This window comes from Chrysemys picta, chromosome 19, assembly GCF_011386835.1.
Source record: "Chrysemys picta bellii isolate R12L10 chromosome 19, ASM1138683v2, whole genome shotgun sequence".
NCBI classification, from domain to species: Eukaryota; Metazoa; Chordata; order Testudines; family Emydidae; genus Chrysemys; species Chrysemys picta.
Genome location: NC_088809.1, coordinates 710,373 through 732,166, shown reverse-complemented (window position 1 = coordinate 732,166; position 21,794 = coordinate 710,373). Strand labels below are relative to the sequence as shown.

At 44.9% G+C, this 21,794-nt stretch overlaps 1 protein-coding gene across 2 annotated transcripts in view; it reads right to left on the bottom strand.

Annotated features, from left to right (window-relative positions):
- Positions 1–968: 968 nt before the first annotated feature.
- The window catches only part of RPA1 (replication protein A1), a 45,440-nt gene continuing 24,614 nt past the window's right edge, over positions 969–21,794 (bottom strand). For both annotated transcript variants that reach the window (XM_005298280.4, XM_024105971.3), the window contains exons 11-17: positions 21,580–21,719; positions 17,431–17,579; positions 8,799–8,931; positions 7,300–7,476; positions 5,532–5,639; positions 2,440–2,526; positions 969–2,043 (exon numbers count right to left, since the gene is read on the bottom strand). In XM_005298280.4, coding sequence (XP_005298337.1) covers positions 1,933–2,043; positions 2,440–2,526; positions 5,532–5,639; positions 7,300–7,476; positions 8,799–8,931; positions 17,431–17,579; positions 21,580–21,719 — 905 coding nt within the window. In that variant the 3' untranslated portion in view covers positions 969–1,932. The remainder of the gene's footprint in view (positions 2,044–2,439; positions 2,527–5,531; positions 5,640–7,299; positions 7,477–8,798; positions 8,932–17,430; positions 17,580–21,579; positions 21,720–21,794) is intronic.

Sequence of the window (21,794 nt, the reverse complement as noted above, 5' to 3'; positions counted from 1 at the left end):
TAAAGGGCTTATCACACATAGGAACATTTCATGTTAACACCTTGTTTTCAGTGCTCCCAAATTGGGAGGGAGGTGAAGTATAAGAGAGGAGCAGAACTAAAAGACTGGTTAGCAGAGTGGAAAGACAGATTATCACTCCTAACACACAATTTGTCAATCCAGAACAGTGTTGAAGACTGTAATTTTCTAGTCAACGCTTTACAAGCAAGGTCAGAGTGAACAAGTACTTCCATAAAAATTCTGAAACATCAGCAAAAAACCAAGTGCAATCTACTCACTACCTTTAGAGTCCAAAAAGGGAAAAAAAGAGTTGTCCATGCATTTAATGGGCCTGGGAAAATGCCATTCATGACCATTATCAGCAATGGCATTTAGAGCTCCTGAACATAAAAGGACCCACAAACTGAAGGACACAAACAGGACATCTCAGGAAGTAAAGAGTGCACCAATCAAGCACACAAGCTACAGTTCTACAACAAAACTCAGTTTTGCTACCACAAACTGACCGCAATACTGCCTGGATGTTTGGAGCTGCGCAGCAAATGCAAAGCTGCGAGCTGCAGCCAGGGAACACATAATTAATGTGATTAGGAGGACACACAGCTAGCATGCTCTGCTGACTGAAAAGCCCAGTAGCATAATTACTGTTTTCTGTACTAGCTCACTGTCTGTACAAATCTCAAAGCCTGGTTAGCTTTAGACTGCTGTGTAAACGTCAATAAAAATCCCAAAAGTGCCAGATCAGCAGCATTCGCAGGCACAGAAATGGTAAAAAAACCATTGCATTTCCATTGCTGCCAATATCAGGCAGAGAAATCTCCATTCCTCAGTCTAACCTTAGAGTTTGAAAAAAAGGTATTGTCTCCCCCAAGTGAACACTTATTATGAAGCTAATTAATTGCTTTCCAGTAATGAGAAATCTTCAGTTCAAAGAAAGCAGAATTCATAACACAGGAACAAAACAAAGCTTTGTTGTTTATTGTTATTGTTTATTGAAACACAGTTTTAACATAAAGTGCCCCCCCCCATTTAAAAACTTGTTTCTGATTAACACTTTTACAAACAAAAACAAAGAAATTAAACACCAGCACAAGAAATATGTATAAGGCAGGAAGCATGTGAAGTGAAAACTAAAGCAATGCTTTGTAGTTGCCTAGATTTCCCTGGGGGGACAGAGAGTCAATGCTTATCAGCCTCTCCCAGAAGAGACAATTTTGATTAATATCAGACCCATCTGACTCAGTCTGATAAACCCTGAAGGAAGGATATTCTTCAGATATATGAGAGATGTGTCTTTGATTAATAATTCTACCATATTGCCATTCCAAGCATTAACAACTGCCTGGCACCTGTGGAAAGAGAAAGCCTTTGAATTCTGCAGAAGGAGGACTGACTCGTGCTAATAGGCCCTTTCTCCTTAGTCCACATCAGAAAGCTGTATGACAGTCTCTCCTTCCCTCCTTCTCACCTACTTCAGAACAAGTCAAAAGTGCCAAGGGTATCACCAGTCTCTTCTAGTGTTAAAAAAAAAAAAAGAGTCTGTATTTTAGCTTTAAATCTCTGAAGAGAGCAAAGTTACTTTAGCAAAGGCATACAAAATGTCTGAAGAATGAAATCTTAACACAGGTTGCAAGCCTGCAGGAGCAACTAGTATCAGTTTGTCTAGCGATTCCTCTTTAGCTCTGCCATAGTTTAATTGACCAAGATAGTCCACAATACACCAAGGCCTCCTGAGTGCACTTTCTTTTAACTTACCACTGGGATATCTGCACACAGGATTCCATGAAATCACTTACCCACTATAAAGGGCTACCATGCACTGTGTAACTAATGCCAAATTGTCACATGGGGTGGGAAGAAATCAATTTAACTTCAGCTCTTTAGTTATTCTGTGTGGAAGTTCTAGTTTCAGCTCAATCAACACCATCCTTCTTATCCTAGCTGTACTGCGTTTTTTCTGATGTTCATGATCAGCCTCTTGCTGTATTCTTTGTGGTTCACAGGCTTCACATCCATTACTGTGGCTTTAATACGAGATTCATCCTTTGAAAGAGAAAAGTGGTATGTAAGAGAGGGAGAGCTGGGGCCCAGTGCTCCAGACACACGAGTTCTAATCTCCCTTTGCTCAAAGTAGCTTCATTACTCTTGGTGTCAAGTTTACTCAGCATTGTGAAGTTCTGGCTTCCAGAGCTAATAGTTCCAGTGAAAACAAAGTGAAAAGCTAGATTTTGCTGAGTAAGAAGAAAAGCAGCGTCACAGAATGACACTGATTCTTCTCTCATTCCATGCGGTTTTAGTTAGGATGGCCACTGTTCACCTTTGGAAGCTGCTCTTTCCCCTCCCCCACTTCATAGCATAAAAGAAGAAAGCAGCTTCCTGTCGATCTAGTCTAAATATAGCAAAGCTATATGCCCCCATCCACCTGGTGGGGTTACTCACATTGTAAGTCTCCAGCTTGACTCTGATCCTGAATTCGTATGAGCTGAAGTTGGCATTTTGGAACACTTCCTCAAATGCCTGCTCATTCTGTGAGGAGTACAAAGACAGACGTGAGACAACGACAACTCAAGCATCCAGCTGCACCTTAAAGTCTCAGAAAAGTTCAGCCATTGTAAAGTTTGAGGGAATTTGTTAAAATATAGACTAGCTGGGACAATGGAAGTGTGTGGGCATAGTAAAATCTAGTTGTTTGAAGGACTGTTCTTCCAACAAATTGTTTAGTTTCCGCAGTTGTAGTTTAAATTAAATTTTTAAAACGATGAAGCTTCTAGTCCATACTGAAGACTCTTGATTGGCCATATGAAACAATGCACAGTTGTCTTGAGTTTGCAGAGAACTAAACTGAGATCATCAACAGCTGTGAAGTCCCCCTGCTTCTAAACTGGGGTTAATTCTGATGCTTAATTGTAGTCACTGAAATGTCAAGATGGTTAGCCATTTCACTGCCAACAGTCTTATCAGACTTATTCAGCTTCTGTGCTTATCTAGTGAAGCTGCATGTATCCTGGCATCCTGACACATATTCATTTGAAAGGATACCACACAAGAAAAAGGGGGTGTGTTGTGATTTTTTAATATCCATACAATGACTGTCCAAGTTGCACAGAAAAGCACTCAAAAGTCAGGAAAAGTTAAGGTTACACATGCAATGGTAACTATCCGTCATATGTCTATTATAACAACACAGACTTTTCTTACATGACCACATACCATTTCTCAAGTACAATACACTATCAAACAAGCTGTGGGAACAGTTTTTTTCCCCCCAAAGCTTTATATTTTAAAAACTGTACAGACATTTCACTAGATCTCACAGCCCCTGAGTGATACAGGCAAATAAATACTCCTTTAATGTCTCCATTATAGAGTTGGGCTACTGTGGGAAAGTGACTTATCCAAAGTCAAGGAGCAGATAATTGTCAAACCCAGGAATTGAACCCAGATCTTATGATTCACAGGCCAAAGTCAAGCCTATTGCCCCTAAGTGCTGTTCTAGCAAGTTACTATATGTCTCATTTCTTCTATGAAACATACTATTTTGCACCTACATAGCGGTTTCATCTGTCAATCTCAAAAGATATGACAAAGATGGGGGAACAGGAGCAACCTAGTTCTACACACTGCATAATTAAGCACATCCATTCTTAAGTGATTTTTTCCTGAGTGTCACCATTGGCTAGTGGCTAATACACCAGTCTCATTACACTAGGGATCTGTGTAACAAACTTACTGTTCCCTTGGACATGTAAGGAAAGCTGCTCCTACAGAAGCACCACCCTTTTACCAGGGCCCCACATTTCTCAGAAAAGTTTGGCAATGGGTCCTGGGCAGGTCTGAGCAAAGGAGTAGATGAAAGTTTACTTACACATACACTTGCAGCATGGCCTTTGCTACACACTTAATCTCTGATCCAATGCCCATTAAAGTCAATGGAAGAACTCCCCTTGAATTTAAAGGGCACTGGATCAAGCATTTAGTGAAAAAAGTCAGGCAAAATGTACTGTGAATGCACAGAACACTGTTTTTAAAGGCTCATAAAATTGTCAAATCAAAATCAGTTTAGTCTGGATCAATCAAAGGCATCTCTTCTCCACAAAGACTCTCTCCATACTATTTCAACTTTCTATCCCAAGCCATTTTCCCTATAGGGCTCTTAAAAAAAACACAAACAAAAAAACCTACCACTAAGTTTTTTTGTTTGTTTGTTTTGTTTTGTTTTTTAATTGGTAAAGTATTTTCTCCAACTTTCCTCTGACTCAGAATTGGCTGAATCATTTTTGTTCAGAATCAGGCAGACACCAATCATGTCTGAAAGATGAGAGTTTCATTAAGTTAGGAATGTAAAATGAAAACTTTACAAACATAACTATGGTCATGATCAGCATCACACCTCAGGGGCAGACAGCTTAGCCACTTGCTACTATCCTTCCAAAATAAAGTAAGATTAAGTTATATAGACTGCTAAAAATATGTTGCCATCCTGTGCAACAGAGTTCCTCTAAGACTTCAGATCCAGCAACATTTAATACACTTCAGTTTAATAAGCCAAGTATTTCTGAATGACCTGCTTCATGTCTGATATGAGCTTTGACATCAAAAGATCATTTTCAAGAGAAAAAGCTAGAAAAAGCTTTTTGGGGTTTTTTTGGGGGGGGGGGTTGGAGACGGGAGGGAAATTGTGGTAGAGGAGAGGTATGTATACATAAAGAGAAGAAAAGACTTATTTTTATTAAAGCTTAAGTGGTTTATTATCAAACTATTCTAATCTGGTGAGACAGATGTCTAAAACATCTCTGCACACACTATTTAAAAAGTCATAATTTTTGTCAGGCCCACAAAACTGAATTCCACTAAGCAGCACCAGTAAAATTAGCCTCAGAATTGAGTTGATAGGAGATTATGCTAGTGTGAACAAGAAAATAGGAAGCCATGGGTAAAATCAAATTCCTGCTAAATATAGCAGGAATCTCTCAGATACTCCTTGTATACTCATTTCAATAAACAAAGTTCCGATCTGGCAATGAGAGCCACATGAGTGGAATCCTAGGCCCCTGCAAATCCCTGTTACATTCAATGGTGTTGTGTGTGCATATGGGGGTCTGTCCATACAGAACTCACTGCAGGATCCAAATCTACACCCTTCAAGGGTCCTTTAGAGTTAGTGAATTGTCACAGAAGTCTAACTACAGGATCAGAAAGGACAAGAGACCTTTTTGAGGGTAGCGCCACTATGCTACAGCTACCACTGGTAGCTTCCAAAACCCCATGTGACAAAACACATGGAAACAGAATCTTGTACACCTCTACCCCAATAGAACACTGTCCTCGGGAGCCAAAAAAAATCTTACATTATAGGTGAAACCGCGTTATATCGAACTTGCTTTGATCCGCCGGAGCGTGCAGCCCTGCCTCCATGGAGCGCTGCTTTACCGTGTTATATCCGAATTTGTGTTCTATCGGGGTAGAGGTGTATAATCTAGACATTTACTTTTTTTTTTTTTTTAAATAAAGGAACAAGCTAGTTGACTCACCTTTTCTTTCAGTTCTCCCAGGAAAGCAGCATTTTGCCCAAGAATGACCTCTGCTGACTCCTGAAAACAAGTCACCCACTGATTCTCCTGACAGTCTGCAATGTTCACCTAAAAAGAATCCACAGCCATTAATCCAATCGCCTCCCACGCAAGAAAACTCAAGAACAAAGTTTTATTTTACAGCTGGGGAGAGCTTTAAAATTTAAGTGTGACTGCTGCCGCCTCAAGTTCCCTGCCTTTTGCAACTATTTGTACTCATTGATGGATGAAGTGCAACAATCTTTCATGGCAGTACAGACTGTCTAGCAACATGCTTCAACCAGAGTCAAAAGGAGAGGCCAACAAGCTGGTAATTAAAACAGGGGGGGAAATGGCTGTATGCTGCCATCACCCCGAAGTACTAGTGTAAGTGACAGCAGAACACAGACCATTAGCCTCAGTGTAACACAGCAATGAATGAAGTTAACTGCAAGCGGCACTACACCTTTTTTTCATGCCAGTGAACAGGAGCAGCAGCTGCATGCAGATTGATAACAACCACACTACACTCAGGCAGAAAGGGTTGCTGTGCAGAAGCCTGGTGTACAGATCCCATTTGGAAACTGGGACTTGATGCACAGGCTATGACAAACTTCAAAGATTTTGTTTGTTTTAAGTGTCAGATGCATAGTTCTTTCAACAGAACAGCAGGGATCTTCACTAACTCAGATGCCAACTCACGCGTAGGAATGGACATGGCTGGAACTTTATCTTAGCCTGCAATCTCTATCACCACAATCATTTTAAGAAACCAATTTATGTCCTAATTTAATTGTAATGTCTCCATCTCAAACCAAATTGTATCCAGGTATTTCAGCAAAACAGCATGTAAAATCACACTACTTTGAGACTCCCACAATACCGAAAAACAATGTGGTACAAGTTAAAGACCAAGCAAAATCCTTAAGTGAATTCCCTGGCTTCTGTGAAAAACAGGAGACTCAAGTGATGTGAAATTCATGAGCACACCTCCCACATCCCCCCTACACACCACAGTAGAAATACTAATTCATAGGGTAGTTTGTACATTTTTAGATTTTCTAATAAGATGAGTATTTCTGTTTGGAAGCACTGTTTCATTTAGTCTTTGTATTACCCAAAGTGAAATTGCAGCAATAGATCCCCTCCCAAGCAGACCCCCCAGCACAGCACTTCTAAAGGCAGGCACAACCCACTATTTTCCAAGCATTTTATAAATGTAAAGGCTGAAAAGAATCTCAATGTGAGTGGTGCAAGCAGGTGTCACAATAACAATTCTCAGACACACTATCCTGAAGCAGGTTCCATTAATGCATGAGACGCAGAACATTTCCTACAAAAGAATGAACTAAATATAGGTATCAGCTGTAAAAGGGCAATTACTGCTCTCCAGAATTGCCATTTCACATTAGTTTATCTTCATAACTGAAGAGATGTGGGCCATCTTAGTTTTGCACTGCATGCCACACTTGCAAACCAGAATCAACTGGGTTAGCCTGAAACTTTTTGGAATAAAAAAAAGCTTTTAATTGAAGCACAAGGAAACAAACTGCTAATCAGATCAATGAAACACTCCTAACCTGCTTGGTTAAAGCACATAAGCTGCTTAATGCTCATTTATCCACAGGACCCATGCGCTCTGGACCACACTGTTCTGCTGCTCCACTCTTTTAGACAAAGGGGTATAATTATGTTTATACTAGGCATGTGGTCAATGAGCAACACTATTTCACCTAATCCTTTTACTTACCGAGAGTATCATGCGATACTTGAAGTTGGGGAACTCGCGATCGCATTTCTCACAGCGATACAGTCCATTTTGTTGGTCTATCACTTTCTTATTGCAGTCCTGAGAGGGACATGCCTGGTACATGCAGTTCTCTTTGCGCAGGAATACCACTGTGCCCACGCAGCTAAAATAATCTGCCTGAGAGAATGAGAGAGCAACATTACCCACAAAACACTGGGATTTTTTTCTGAATCTGAGTTCTAAACTAATTGGAAAACATGAAAGACCATAGCTGGATTTTTATGACTAATAGACCTCACATTTATGGGTCACTGGGACTTGCAACTCAAATCTGCTGCTGCCACTGCTCTTGGGTTCCATTAAGTTAAATGAAGTCCCTAAATCTTCACTGAACCATGTTCACAATCCTTAGTTTATTAGAATGAGCACATTTGCTTTCCCATTGTCTCTAGTCAAGACTGGAGAGTCATGTTCTGTTGTTCATTCACAACAACAAAATTTCACTTTCCCCATTCTTCTTTAGAGAGTGAAATTACAAAAGGCATAGGATCTATATACAACAGAGCGTGCTGCAAACTAACATTCAGTAAAACCACATCCCGCAGAATAAAAGAACACAGGAACTGCCATGCCAATGGTTCGTCAAGTCTAGTCTGTCTGACAGTGGCCAGCACCAGATGCTTCAGAGGAAGACATAAAAAACTCCATAATGGGCAATTATGGAATAACCTACCTATATGAAAAGTCTTTTCCTACCCTTTAGATGCTGGTAGGTTTATGCCATGAAGCTTTAGCATTTAAATTTCAAAACCAAAAGGCAGTGTAACCTCATGAACAGAGCACTGAACTGGGGTTAGAACCCACGTTTGAGTCACAAAAAGAACTAGATAAATTCATGGAGGATAGGTCCATCAATGGTGATTAGCCAGGATGGGCAGGGATGGTGTCCCTAGCCTCTGTTACCAGAATCTGGGAATGGGCGACATGGGATGGATCACTTGATGATTACCTGTTCTGTTCATTCCCTCTGGGGCATCTGGCCCTGGCCACTGTCAGCAGACAGGATACTGGTCTAGATGGACTATTGGCCTGACCCAGTATGGCCGTCATCATGTTCTTATGTAACTCTTCCACTGACCTGCTGTGTGACCTTGGGGAAGTCACTTCACCTCTTTATACCTGTTTCTCCTCCCACAATTAGTCTTGTCAATCTAGATTGACAGCTATTTGGTCATAGAGTGTGTCTCTCTTTTTTTTAAAAAACAGAGCCCAGAACTCTGTTGGGGGCTCTAGCTGCTACTATAATATGAAAAATAAATAAGTGATACCATGAACTTCAGGATCTGATTAACCTCCGTTCAAACTCAGTAAGATCAAAAGTTCTAACCATTTCCACAGGTAACCCTCAAAAACGGGTAACTTCAAACACCACGCCTGCGTAAAACCTAACTTATTTTCTATGCAGCATACACAGTTTGCATTTAATAGCCCTATTTTACCTTATCTCCTTGTCCCAAATTTTCAGATTTAGCTTCATGCAAAGTTTTCCAGTTGGTATTTCCCCCAGTTGTTGGTCCACCTCTCAGATCAGAGATTGAGGTACATTCCAAAAGCTGCCCTTCAGAGTCAAACCTGAAAGCACAAAGATTCTTCCATTTTTGGAATGCAAACCAGCCAGATTTACTCAAAATCTTATATTTAGTTTTACATATTTAATGCAAGAGGGATTTTATCAGCAACTCCCACAGGAAACAATTACTGTACCATGTGCATATTACACTAAAATAGCATTTCAGGATAAATTAATACTGTTTTAATTAACATAGTATTTTATAATCTCAAAGGTGGACAAATTCTGGTTTACATGTCCATAGCTTTGATGCCAGCTAGTGGCCAAACCAGGAACTGCATGCATTTTAGAAGCAGCCAGATAATATTTGCATAATTAGAATTAAATTACATGCTGCCATTATCTTTCCTGCAGCTTTGAAAGAAAAGCAAACAGTGTTTAATAGATCATATTTCTTGAATTAAAATAAGCAAATACGTCTGTTAGTGAAGCTGGTGCTACAAGTCCAGCTCAGGTGATGATGTGATTTCAATGTAGTGGCAAATTTATTTCAGCAGAAAGCTCATTCCAGTTGTGTCAAACCTCCCAGAAACCACTGTCCACAAAAGGGTAGCCTCTAGCATCAATACAGACATGACCATTAATTGAATTACGGCACATTTGATTTGGGTAGCGGAAGCTCTCTCAAAAATCCACTAGTTATATATCCATCGAAGAAATAACAGAAGCCCACAGGCGCAGTAATGACCATTATAGGTAAGACTGCATAAACTTTTGATTCTAATCCCATTTTCAGCCACTCACTTTGAAGCAGAAGTTTCTCATATTCAGTCTTTGCACAAAAGGGATTTTTTTTTGGATATTTTGAGCAATAACAGTTCAACTATTTTTGAGAAGAATGGAACACCACTCAACTATCGTAATAAATTCTTGCAACATTTTTCTGCACAGCTCTGCAGCCCAAACGGTTAGGGAGTGAAAGTTGAAACCTGGCAAGAAGACAGACCTCACTGAGAAGTGCTTTTGAGTGTTCTGATGAAAACTGGCTTGGATTTGACCAAGTTATAACCTGCTGAAAAAAAAACAGTTACCTACCTTTTGTAACTGTTGTCCTTCGAGAAGTGTTGCTTATGTCCAGTCCAGTCCATTCTAGGCGTGCACGCACGCCCCCACATGTGCAGTCGGAGAAGATTTTTGTCCTAGTGGTATCTGTAGGGTCGGCAGCGGCACTCCCTTCAGTTTTGTACTCATGCACCGGTATATCAGGCGCCACCAACCCTATGCCCTCTTGGTTCCTTCTTGCAACTCCAACAGAGGAGCAGGAAGGCAGGTAATGGAATGGACATGAGCAACACATCTCAAAGAACAACCGCTGCAAAAGACAGGTAACCGTTTTTTCTTCTTCGAGTGCTTGCTCATGTCTATCCCATTCTAGGTGACTCACACGCAATGCCAATGGAGGTGGGCTTGGAGTTCAGTTTTGCAGCTTGCAGCACTGCCCTGTCGAAGCCAGCTCAGATGTGTCGATCCGAGGCCCAGCATGTAAACCTTTCCCACTTTGCCCGACAGATCACACTGGTAGAGCGTTTTCTGCTACCCAGCAAGACCTATTGCACTCGGGTCGAGCATTCCTGCTTGTCCGCATGTAACCATGCAGCAGTCACGCTGTCAAGTGCAGCACCTCCAGGGTCATGTGCAGGAGACTGCAGTGATTCTGAGACAGCAGGTCCGGACAGAGAGGGAGTTGCAGCGGCTCAGCGACCGAAAGATCCACGGCGAGGCAACTCGGGGGCTATCAGGATAACCCTCACCCTGTCCTGCTTGATTTTCACAAGGATTCTGGATCAATGGCACTGGCGGGAAGGCGTACATCAGGGCCCCTGACCACGGAAATAGGAAAGCATCTGACAGCAAACCCCTGTCCATCTCCTAGAGCAAACAAAACACATAGCATTTCTGGTTCTGGCAGGAGGCGAACAAGTCCACCTAGGGAGTCCCCCACTTCCAGAAGATCATACTGGCCGCCTCCAGATGGAGCACTCATGGCGAGACAAGAGGTCCTGCTGAGGCGATCTGCTAGCACATTTTTGGTGCAGGGCAGGTGAGTGGCTACCAGATAAATGGCATGCCGCACACAGAAGTGCCAAAGGGCTGATGACCTGGCTCTACCCTGTCTATTGATATAATACATCGCAACAGTATTGTCCATCAGGACGTTCAGCACTTCGCCCCTCAGGTGGGGCAAGAAGGCCTGACAGGCCAGGGGAACTGCTCTGAGCTTCCTGACATTAATGTAGAGGGCCAGATCATCCCGCAACTATCAGCCCTGGGTGCTCAGCTCACCCAGCTGGGCTCCCCAGCCCAGGTCCGAAGCATCGGAGATCAGGGTCAGTGACAGAGATGGGGTGGCAAAGTGGACACCCTGCAACACCAATCCATAATATGGAGATATCCTATCTCATAGAACTGGAAGGGACCCTGAAAGGTCATCGAGTCCAGCCCCCTGCCTTCACTAGCAGGACCAAGTACTGATTTTGCCCCAGATCCTTAAGTGGCCCCCTCAAGGATTGAACTCACAACCCTGGGTTTAGCAGGCCAGTGCGCGAGCCACTGAGCTATGCCTCCCCCCTGCGTCCAACCACCAATTCAGAGACAACAGGATGTGATCCAGCACCCTGACCACCAGGTCTAGATCATGTCTTTTGGAGGTGTAGACCGATGCCAGCCACACTTGCAGAGGCCGGAGGTGGAGCCGGACATGACTGACCACAGTCACAGGAGCCCATGTGGCCTAACAACCGCAGGCAAGTGTGAGCCGTGGTGAGCGCGCAGCTCCTCACATGAGAAATCAGGTCCGACAGAGTCTGAAAATGCACCTCCAGAAGAAAGGCTCTGGCTTGCGTGGAATTGAGAATCGCTCCAATGAACTCTGTGTTGGACTAGCCTTAAGGTGGATTTTTTCTCTTTTATCATCATCAACAGGCCCAGGTTGTGGCAGGTGGAATGCACCAGATCAAGGCTTCTCTATACTTGGTTCTGGGACCTGCCCTTGATGAGCCATTTTGAGATATGGGAAGACCAGGACCCCTTGACCTCTGAGGTAAGCAGCCACCAGCGCCATACATTTGGTAAAAACCCTTGGAGCCGACGAGAGGCCAAAGGGGAGCGCCGTAAATTGGAAATGGCATTCGCCCACTATAAAACAGAGGAAATGTCTGTGACTTTGGAAGATGGAAATGTGGAAATAGGCATCCTTCAAGTCAAGAGCAGCATACCAGTCTCCCGGATCCAGGTAGGGTACAATGGAGGCCAGGAAGATCATGCGAAACTTCAGCTTTTTGAGAGACTTGTTGAGGTGTCACAGGTCCAGAATGGGTCTGAGGCCACCTTTTGCTTTTGGGATTAGAAACTAGCATGAGTAGGTCCCAAGGGATCTCCTCCACTGGCCCCATGCACAGGAGGTTCTCGACCTCCTGAACAAGGAGTTGCTTGTGAGAAGGGTCCCTGAAGAGAGATGGGGAGGAATGAGGGAGGGGTGACTGAAAATTGCAGGGTGTAACCGTGAGACACTATCAGCAGCCAATGGTCTGTGGTGACTTGGGACCAGGCCGAACGGAAGGGACACAGACGGTTGAGGAATGAGCGGGGTGGATCCTGGACAGTGACTGGGGCATCACTCTCGACCGCAACCTCAAAACGAGAGCTGCTGGCCCCCGCAGTGTTTTGCCGGACCAGGTTGCATGGGTGAGCGGGAGGAAGAAGGGTGACAGCGGCTGAAACTAGCTTCTCTGTCCCTTCTTGCAGGTCCCTGATGAGACTGCCAAGGCCTAGGTGGCAGGGACGGCTGTAACTGCTTCCTCGCAGGCTGCGGCGTATGTATTCCCAGCGAGTGAAGGGTGGCCCTGGTGTCCTTCAGCCCATGTAGCTTTGTATCACTCTGGTCTGAAACGAGACTGTTCCCATCAAATGGGAGGTCTTGGACGGAGGTCTGCATTTCCTGGGAGAGACCTGCAGTCTGAAGCCAGGAGCTGCACCTCATCACCACTGCCAACACGACCACCCTGGCTGCCGAGTCCGCCACATCGCATGTCATCTGGAGGGAGCACCTGGTGACCGCAGTGCCCTCCTCCACCAGAGTGCCAAATTCTTGAGTCAAACCCTGTGGAAGGGACTCCTTCAACTTACGGAGGGAGTCCCATAACTTAAAGTTGTAACAGCCCAAGAGATCCTGATGGTTTGCCCTGGGAACTGCAAACTGTCGGTCGAATAAATTTTCTCACAGATTCAACCATTTAGCCTCTTTATTCTTGAGAGTCAAACTGGTATGCCTCTGCTTGTCTCTTTCGTTAGCTGCAGAGACCACAAGCAAGCCTGGGAGAGGGTGGGTATAGAGGTACTCAAACCCCTTGGCCGGGACAAAGTACTTCTTTGAATGAATTTGCCAGAGAGCATTGGCAATCTTAAGGATACCATCGTGCACCAGTAGTGCAACATGGGTTGGAGCGGAGCTGACAGAACGTTAAACAAGGTGTCCATCTGTTCAGCCATTTCCTCCACCTCCAGCGCCAAGTTCTCGACCACCTGACGCAGCAGAGCCTGATGTTCCTTGAGATTCTCCAGCGGGCTTGCCCTCGAGGGATCCGCAACCGCCTCCTCTGGGGACGAGGACGATGATTGCACCACCAGGGGAGGTTCCGGGGCATCTTCCCCCACGGGGGAGGAAGGCTTAGGGGTGGGTGCCGTTTCTTCTGCTTCGACCACCGGGCGTGCCCTGTGCACTCTGTGCTCTGAGGCAGCAGCCGATGAGTGGTGAGAAGGGGGCATCGCCACAACTGGCATTCCCCATGCGCCCCAACAATGCCACTGCACCAGCCACTGGCCAGTCTGCTAAGTCGGAAATGTCGACGTAGCCTCGGGTGCCCATTCGCGTTGGTGCAGACTAAGTGAGGGGCTGAACTGGGCTTCTGTGCAAGAGAATCCCCTTCCAGTGACCACGGTGGGGCTGTCAACACCTGGGTCTGCTTGCCGGCCATTGCCGTCGGGGACTGGTGACTGGAGCGAGGTGATTGGTGCCGGGGGGACTGGAGAGGCGATGGGGAGCTTTCCCACGATGCAGGCGACCAGAACCTGTGCCTAGAGGATGATCTGCAGGAGGGGGGAGCAGCATCAGTAGTACAGAGACTGGCATCTTACTCTAGGCGATCCGCGTTGAGACAATGGCAACCGTGAACGTGGTGCTGGTGACCGAGAATGAGCCCCAGAGCGTCCGAGCTGCGACTCCGGCAACCTGCGGTGCAGAGGTGGCGAGCACTGCTTTGTCTCAAGAGATCGGTGGCACTCCACTGCCCCAAGGGGTCTTAGCGTCTGGCTTGCCCTCGTGGGGAGCCTTTGCCAGATCCGGGGGCACATGCTGCGTCGGCGGCATGGGCAGAGGCCTGTGCTCTCTCAGCACCAGGGAAGCCTGTGAAGGCGTTGGTGCCACCACGGTTTTTGGTTCCATGCTGCTCCTGGGAGTCGGTGGTGGACCTTTCATGGGACTAAGAGCCCCGGCTAGGGAGGCGGTGTGAGCGCACGGCTCTGGAGTGGCCAGGAGGCCTGACACAGGTCCTTCGCCCGATGGCTAATGGTCCTTTTTGCTTGGTGCTGTGGAACCATGTTCTTTAGTCTTCTTTTTGCGCACCAGAAACAAGGAACAATGCCGGGGGTGCACTGAGGCAGAGGTACTCGGCGAGTCCTGGTGGGGCTGCACGGAGGCTGGAGGCAAGGCGGACTCCATGAGGAGAGCCCATAGCCAAATATCCCGCTTTTGCGTGCAGGGATGGAAGTTCTTACAAATTTGGCACTTGTCTCTAACGTGTCACTCCCCATAGCACTTGAGGCAGCTGCTATGGGGGTCACTTACAGGCATGAGCTGTTGCAGTCCACGCAGGGCTTAAACCCAGGAGACCGGGGCATGCACTGCCTGGGGCAAAGACCCCGCTGGGACCCTAACTGCTAACTAAACTACTTCATACTAAGTGCTATGAACAAAACTATTTACAAGGCCTTAAGGCTCGAAGACAGTAGATGAAAACCGCTAGCCCTTGCAATGCAAGGGACGGCGCGCCAACCAACCACCACGGGCAGTAACAAGGAACTGAGAGGGCGTAGGGTTGGCCGTGCCTGATATACCGGTGCATGAGTGCAACACTCAATGGGGTTCCACTGACAACCCTACGGATACCACCAAGGCAAAAATCTCCAACGACCACGCACGTGGGCGCGCGCACACCTAGAATGGAATCGACATGAGCAAGCACTCAAAGAAGAACTGCACTTTGCATACAATTCTCTTGCTGAGCTTATGAAGTATGCAGCTAAGGCAGTTGCAGCACCCAATATGTGCATGGCTAACTTAGTTGCACACTGAAAACTGGACTGAAATCATGCAGGGCTGAGATAAGGGCTTTTTAGGAAGCCTTGCCTCAATCTATGTACACTTTGAATGGGGTTGAGGGAGGCCTCAGAGAGGAACTGAAGTCTTGGGAAGAGGAGGTTTGAAAGCTGGGAGTCACAGAAATGGAACTCAAGCACATCTTCTCCAAGCTTCCCTCAAATAGTAAAGTAAGTCTAAAAGCAGACGGACGGTGCCAAATGGGAGAATCAGAGGTTGAGTTATGACCCTATCTGTCCTTCCGCTCAAGGTCAGAAGAGGCCGAGAGCAGGATGGTGAAAGACCATCACTTCATGCTCCAGCAACCGCAGCTAGGTGACAAGTGGCACTGATAGACAAAACCAATTCTCTGACGGAGGGAAGGACATCATGATCTTGAAATAACAAAAATCTATAACTCAAAAAAGATAGTGATACTATTTAGGATTCTGGTATTCCAGAGCCAGGAAACCCAAAAGCTGAAGTAATTAGTGTTTCTCTCTCCCATCCCTGAGGAACTGCTGTGCATTGTTACTTTAATGTAGTGTTTGTTTAGCTTTTCTTAGGGAGGAAAAGGTCTCCAGTTCATTTGGGAGGCCATGCATTCTTCTCTGTACTGTAAGGTCTTATGACTTTCAGTACAGTACAGTGCAACAGACATCAGACTAAGCCATCACAATACGTGGCTATGTTAGTGTAAAAACTAATTTCAAGAGCTCTAAGTTACTGTCCATAGGCAACCACCAATGAAATATTAACGCTGGTGAAGCATGAGAGAGCCCAACTATCAGGAAGATCTGGTAGATCATGTCATGGGCTAACTTGCTCCACGTTCTTTTTAAGCAGCCTGAAGTACAGTGCCAAATACACGATTCCCGCCATGTTGCTCAATATTAGTTATGTTGATTGAACAGGTAGCAATCCCATTAGGCAGGGGATGGGGGGGTTAAGCTTCTCATCCTCACCTTTCAGACTGCACACCTCTGCTCTTCCCTGTATCTTTGATCTCATTTCTTACTTCTTAACCTCTCCTCTTTCGTCATGCTCATTTTCACACTTTTTTCCATGGTGGGCCCTCCACCAGGCTCCCACCCCTTTAAAATTCCTCCTCAAACCTCACTTATTGTACAGAGCCCACAAACATGAGCCTATATTTACATTAAAACAAACAAAACATGTATCTTAAGATAGAGCCCTCTTCCACATTTCCCAATGTGTCTGATGCTCGCTGTCTACTAGAGCGTAACCTCCTTGAAGGAAGAGCTATTTCTGTATCTGGTACAGACCGAGCATGCTGACAGCACTTCGTAAAAAGCAGCATCTAATGAAAATCGCAGCAGTATCTGAACCTCAGAACCATTAATGATTTTATTCTCAACAGTCCTGTGCGGTATGGAAGTACTATCCTCATTTTACAGGTGAGATATGGAGGCACAGGGTAGATTAAGTGACTTGTGCAAGATCACACAGGAAGCGTATGACTGAGCCAGGCATTGAATCCAGGATCTTAGCCCCTGTCCAGTGCCTTATCCACTAGATCCTTCCTACTGTTGTAGCTTCCTCTTAGCAGGGCTTGTAATCTAGCAGCATTAGGGGAACCTCTGGAATTACATTACCTTGCTGACAAAGATCGGATGTTATTATACCATAAAAGGCATCTAATAATGGAAAAGAAGACTGCAATACAAGAACAAAACCTTTCAAGAATAAAACTATTCCTCCCCCACATACTAGCTGAACCCATATAAGATCCTGCAGTGGATAAAGCTTGTGGAAGCAAAACATTCTCTCAGGTAAAACCCACAGAAGCAGAGTTGTTAAAAGTCTGATTTCATGCTGCCTTCCAAGGATCTGGGTCAACATGCACCACTTCCACTCTAATTGCCTCTTCTCCAATTTCTTCTTAGTTTGCTATGGGATTACAGGTTTGTCAGTTTAAGAATTTTAAAACCAACCTCTCAAAGGCCATAATGCCTCCAAGAGAAATAGAAACTGTTCTATTTAGAACCCAAATCCCGTGCTTCCCTTCCCAATGCTCTGTAGACTGCTCACATGTGGATTACAGGAGTAAAACAAGAACAGAATCCTCAACAAGTTAAAGTCAAGCAATAGGCAGTCCCCTCTATTCAATACAAGTAGACAGTCATACCATCCTCGGAGCTTAAATGCCTCTGGACTATCTGGGTTCACCACAACCGTGCTCGAGGACAGAACAGAGAGACTCCGGCCACCGAAATCAGAGACTCTGGCTCCTTTGATGGCTACCACAGGTTGTCTAGAACCATCAAATCTTTCAGCCTGTGAAAACACAAAAAATATTAATGGCCCAATGTGGCAGCTCACCTCAGTTCATAATTCATAGACCGTGACTAAAAACAGGCCAAAACTAGACCAGACTATCCAGCTGTATCTATGAGGTACAGTATCTAAGCGAGGTCATTAAGCCTTTGAAAATGGGCTATTAATCATTGTTTAAAGGATTTTTGTATCCCCAATGGCCAATCTCAGAGAATGCAGGAAGTTCCCAAACCCTAGTGTGTGCGCATTTAACTGGAGAAAAATGGTTTGGAAAGGGAGGGTAGCTGCCCTGGATCAGAAGGGACTTAACCTGAAGGTGATCTCTCTCTAGACAGTAACATGCTGACAGGAAGACCTGAGTGGTCAGCGAAATGATTGCTTTCAGGAGATGCAAGCTACTTACTTTTTTTTTGGTCCTCTGTAACAAAAGTGAGAATGCCTTATCTACTTTAGCTTACGAGAAGCGTAAATCTAGATATATTAAGCAAACCTTTTATTCTTTTAATTCCATTTTCTCAGTTTAACTGAAACAAGATTTATTAAGATCGCTGTCATCTGGGCACTTTCACAGAGACATCGCCCAAGAGAAGAGAAGAGACATTGCCCATACCCTTCAGCACCTCTCTTTAGAGATTAAGAAGTTTCTAGAACCTAGAGCCCTCAGACAAAGGACAACTCCCAGGAAGTCATGTTATCATGTTGTGACGGGTGAACACAAGGGGAGAAGCTGAAAGATTGAGACTAGAGTTGGCAATGGTATTGGTCACATCCACCATACTCAAAGAGATCGTGAAACATTCTTTCACATACTCACCCTTGTGGGTGGATAACAGATTTTTTTTTTTTAACTATTGTAAAAAAATTAAATCAGATTTTTTAATTTAAATCAAATACAGGTTTATTCTTAAATAAAACCTATTTACAATTAAATTTAAAACAGACACCCTATGTTATAATCAATTTAAATAATTTAAATTAAATATAAAAATAATAAGCAGTGCATGTTTGCTGGCAAGTTTTAAGGAAAGTCAAACAATTGAACTGGTGAAAGTCATTGACTAAGCACCAGGAACTAGAGTTGGTTGAAGCGGTAAACAAGGCTTTTGACAACAGTAACCTCTTCTGCAGGTGCGGAGGGAACATCATCTTCACATCAGTTTGTTCAATTAGTTTAGTTCAATGACTAGTTCATTAAAAGTTAAGAAACCAGTTGTGAGTTAAAGCAGGAAAACTTGCTTTCTTTTTCCAATCTATGAATAAAAATTAAGTGCAAGAAGACAAGGGCATCTGAGTCTTCCCAAAAGTAAGTGGGTGGGCGGGCCAGGGGCCCCACCCCCTTCCCCTGGAGGTCCTGCCCCCACCCCCCTCATGGAGTGGGGGCAAAAGCAGCCACCTGCCCGTGTCCCCGCCCTGGGCAGGTGGAGGGACCCAAGCTCACCACAGCTGCCTGTGCAACTCTCCTTGACCCGGCTCCAGCCAGGGCCTCGGAGCCACAGCCCGGCCACGATAAGTGGTGTGTGGGCAGCCGCGGCCGACCCTCCACCTACCTGTGGTGAGGGGGCCCCGCCGAGAGCAGCCCCCTGTCCATGTCCCGCCCCCTGGGCCCTCCACCCAGGGCAGGTGGAGGGTCCACGGCTCCCCAAGCTGCCCTCCCAGCTCTTACCATGGCTGGGCAGCAGCTCCAAGGCCTCCCACCCCAGCCAGAGCGACATGGGCAGCTGGGGTAAGCCAGAGTGGAGTTGCAAACCCTCCACCTGTACCCTGCCCTGGGCCAGGAGGGGAACGTGAGAGGTGGCGGGCTGGGAGCTGCTCTGAGCCCCCCCGCACCACAGGCAGGTTGAGTGTCTGCACAGCTCCCACAACTGCCCAGGCTCCAAGCTGGTCTGGTCAGGGGGGTGGAGCCTCGGGGGGGAAGAGGAGGGGAATGGGGTGGGGTCCGCCCTGGCAAAAAGTGAAAGGGCTTTGGCTCTCCTGGGCCCCCGCAGTTCCGGTGCCACTGCAAGAGAATGAAATCTACTATTTCCAAAATCTTGAAGAGCATGGTGACCATAAAGAATCACTTCAGTTCACTAGCTACAGATAAATGCTTCTCACAATCAATATGAACAACCACGGGGACGGAACACACATTAGAATAGGGAAAAAACAGGTTAAAGACCATTTAGATAATTAATCAAGCCTTGTTAATTTGAATCCATCTAAATTCACCCTAGGGTACTTAAAGAACTAGCTAAAGCTATCTCAGGACCTTTAGTGCTTATCTTCAAGAACTCATGGAGGATGGGTGAGGTCCTAGGGGATTGGACAAGAGGAAATATAGCACCTATCAGTGTTCCTTCTAATTTTTCCCACCCATGTGTGGAATGAATTTTATGTGCACAAAATGGAGGTGATGTGTGACACATCACTTTCATATTGGTGCTCGTATCAAAATTCATGTGGTGGGGGTGGGGCCGCGGGGTTTGGACATGGAAGGGGGCTTAGGGCTGGGGCAGAGGGTTGGGGTGCAGGCAGTGAGGGATTTGGTGCTCCGGGGTTACGGAGGGGAGAGAGGACTCCCTCCAGCACTCTCCACCCGCAGCAGCATCCAGCACATATTTTTAACTAATAAAAAATTAAAATGATGCAAATTTTTAATTGAAATTGAATTTCCATCCAGAGAGCTTACACAAAGCACAAGTAAAAAAAAAAAAAAAACATTAATCTAGTAAATACATTGTTCACCAGCAATAGTAATAAAAAATATAAAAATATAAAAATCTGAATAAATGTAACAAACTATAGAATTGTGTATCGGTAAAGTGCATCTTCCTGGGTAGCAAAAAGAAGCACAAAATTTAGAGTAGAGGCTATATTTAGTTACAAATCAACATGCTATAATTATTACCAACCAATCAGAATCAACTTTTTTATGACAATAACTAAAAAGTATAAATGCAAAACACAACTAAGATTGATAATTTAAACCAAGATTTCCTGCTTGCTGATTTAAATCATGATTAAAATTGATGATTTAAAAATCAATCCACCCCACCAACCCCAATATTCAGCCGTGCAAACAAATTGCAATACAAGACCAGGATTGAAGAGAGTGAGTGCTTATATTCAAGGAATCCAGCCAGATCACACAGGTCACAGATCTCCGCCTGCAGCAGCAGACTGGCCATTCACTACCCATATTGTGCCCCTCTCCTCCCTATCAGCTTGCTCACCCTCTCCAGTCTGTGGCAGAAAACAGTTTCAATTCATAATGTTTATAGCTGTACAAAATGGCTATTTGCATGGAGTTAACATTTAGCTCTTCTGTGGCACCTTCCATCAGAGAAGCTGTGTGACTTATGAACATCTAGCCTCTAAGAATCCTTGTCAGGTGGATCAGAATCATACCCATTTTACAGACAGGAAACTGAGGCACAGATCAACAAGAGCCCACCACATCGCTAGAAAACAACAAAGTGACTTGTTCAAGGCTACATCAGATATTTATGGCAATGCTCAAAATTGAGCTCATGTCCCCCAAATCCCAGTTCAAATATATTCATTGGCTCTTTATTCCTGCTAGCTTTTTGAGGTTGACTCCCTCCTCGCAACCCTAGACAAGCACTGGTTTTAGTCAGGGTTCGAAGGACCCCGCCCTACAAATAAACCTTAACCCTGCTGGATACCTTTGGTCATAGAGCTCTTCCTTGATCAAGCAGCAACTCACCTGGAGCTAATGCGGACACTGGCTTTCTGAATTAGAAGCCTGTTTATCTTCAGACCCTGACAGCCATGATGCACAGTGTTGCTCAAACTACACCAGATCGGCCACAGTATAAAGTTATTTTGGAGAAAGGCTAACAATGTCAGATCAGAGTGAAGCCAAACTAAATCTTTCGCCCTCAATACTGAGATGCATCCCCTCCCTTAGCCCAGGACTATTACCTGCCTCAGGTGACATACCATACCCATTCTTCTTTTTATATATCTGAAAGCTCAGAACAGGTAACAGGGCACTTACCTCATCTCCCCACAGAGTAGCTGTCACCATCTTCCCAGATGTATCCATCAAATGCACATTCCTCTTGGACACCTCCCTATTGCTAGATTTTACTGTAATTTTAGAGATGTCTTCATAGCTCTTACAGACTCCAATTATGTCTGAAAAATAGGCATAATTCAGTCAGAATTACTTGAAGGTCATGGCTGGGGCAGATGAGCAAAGACTGCATGGGA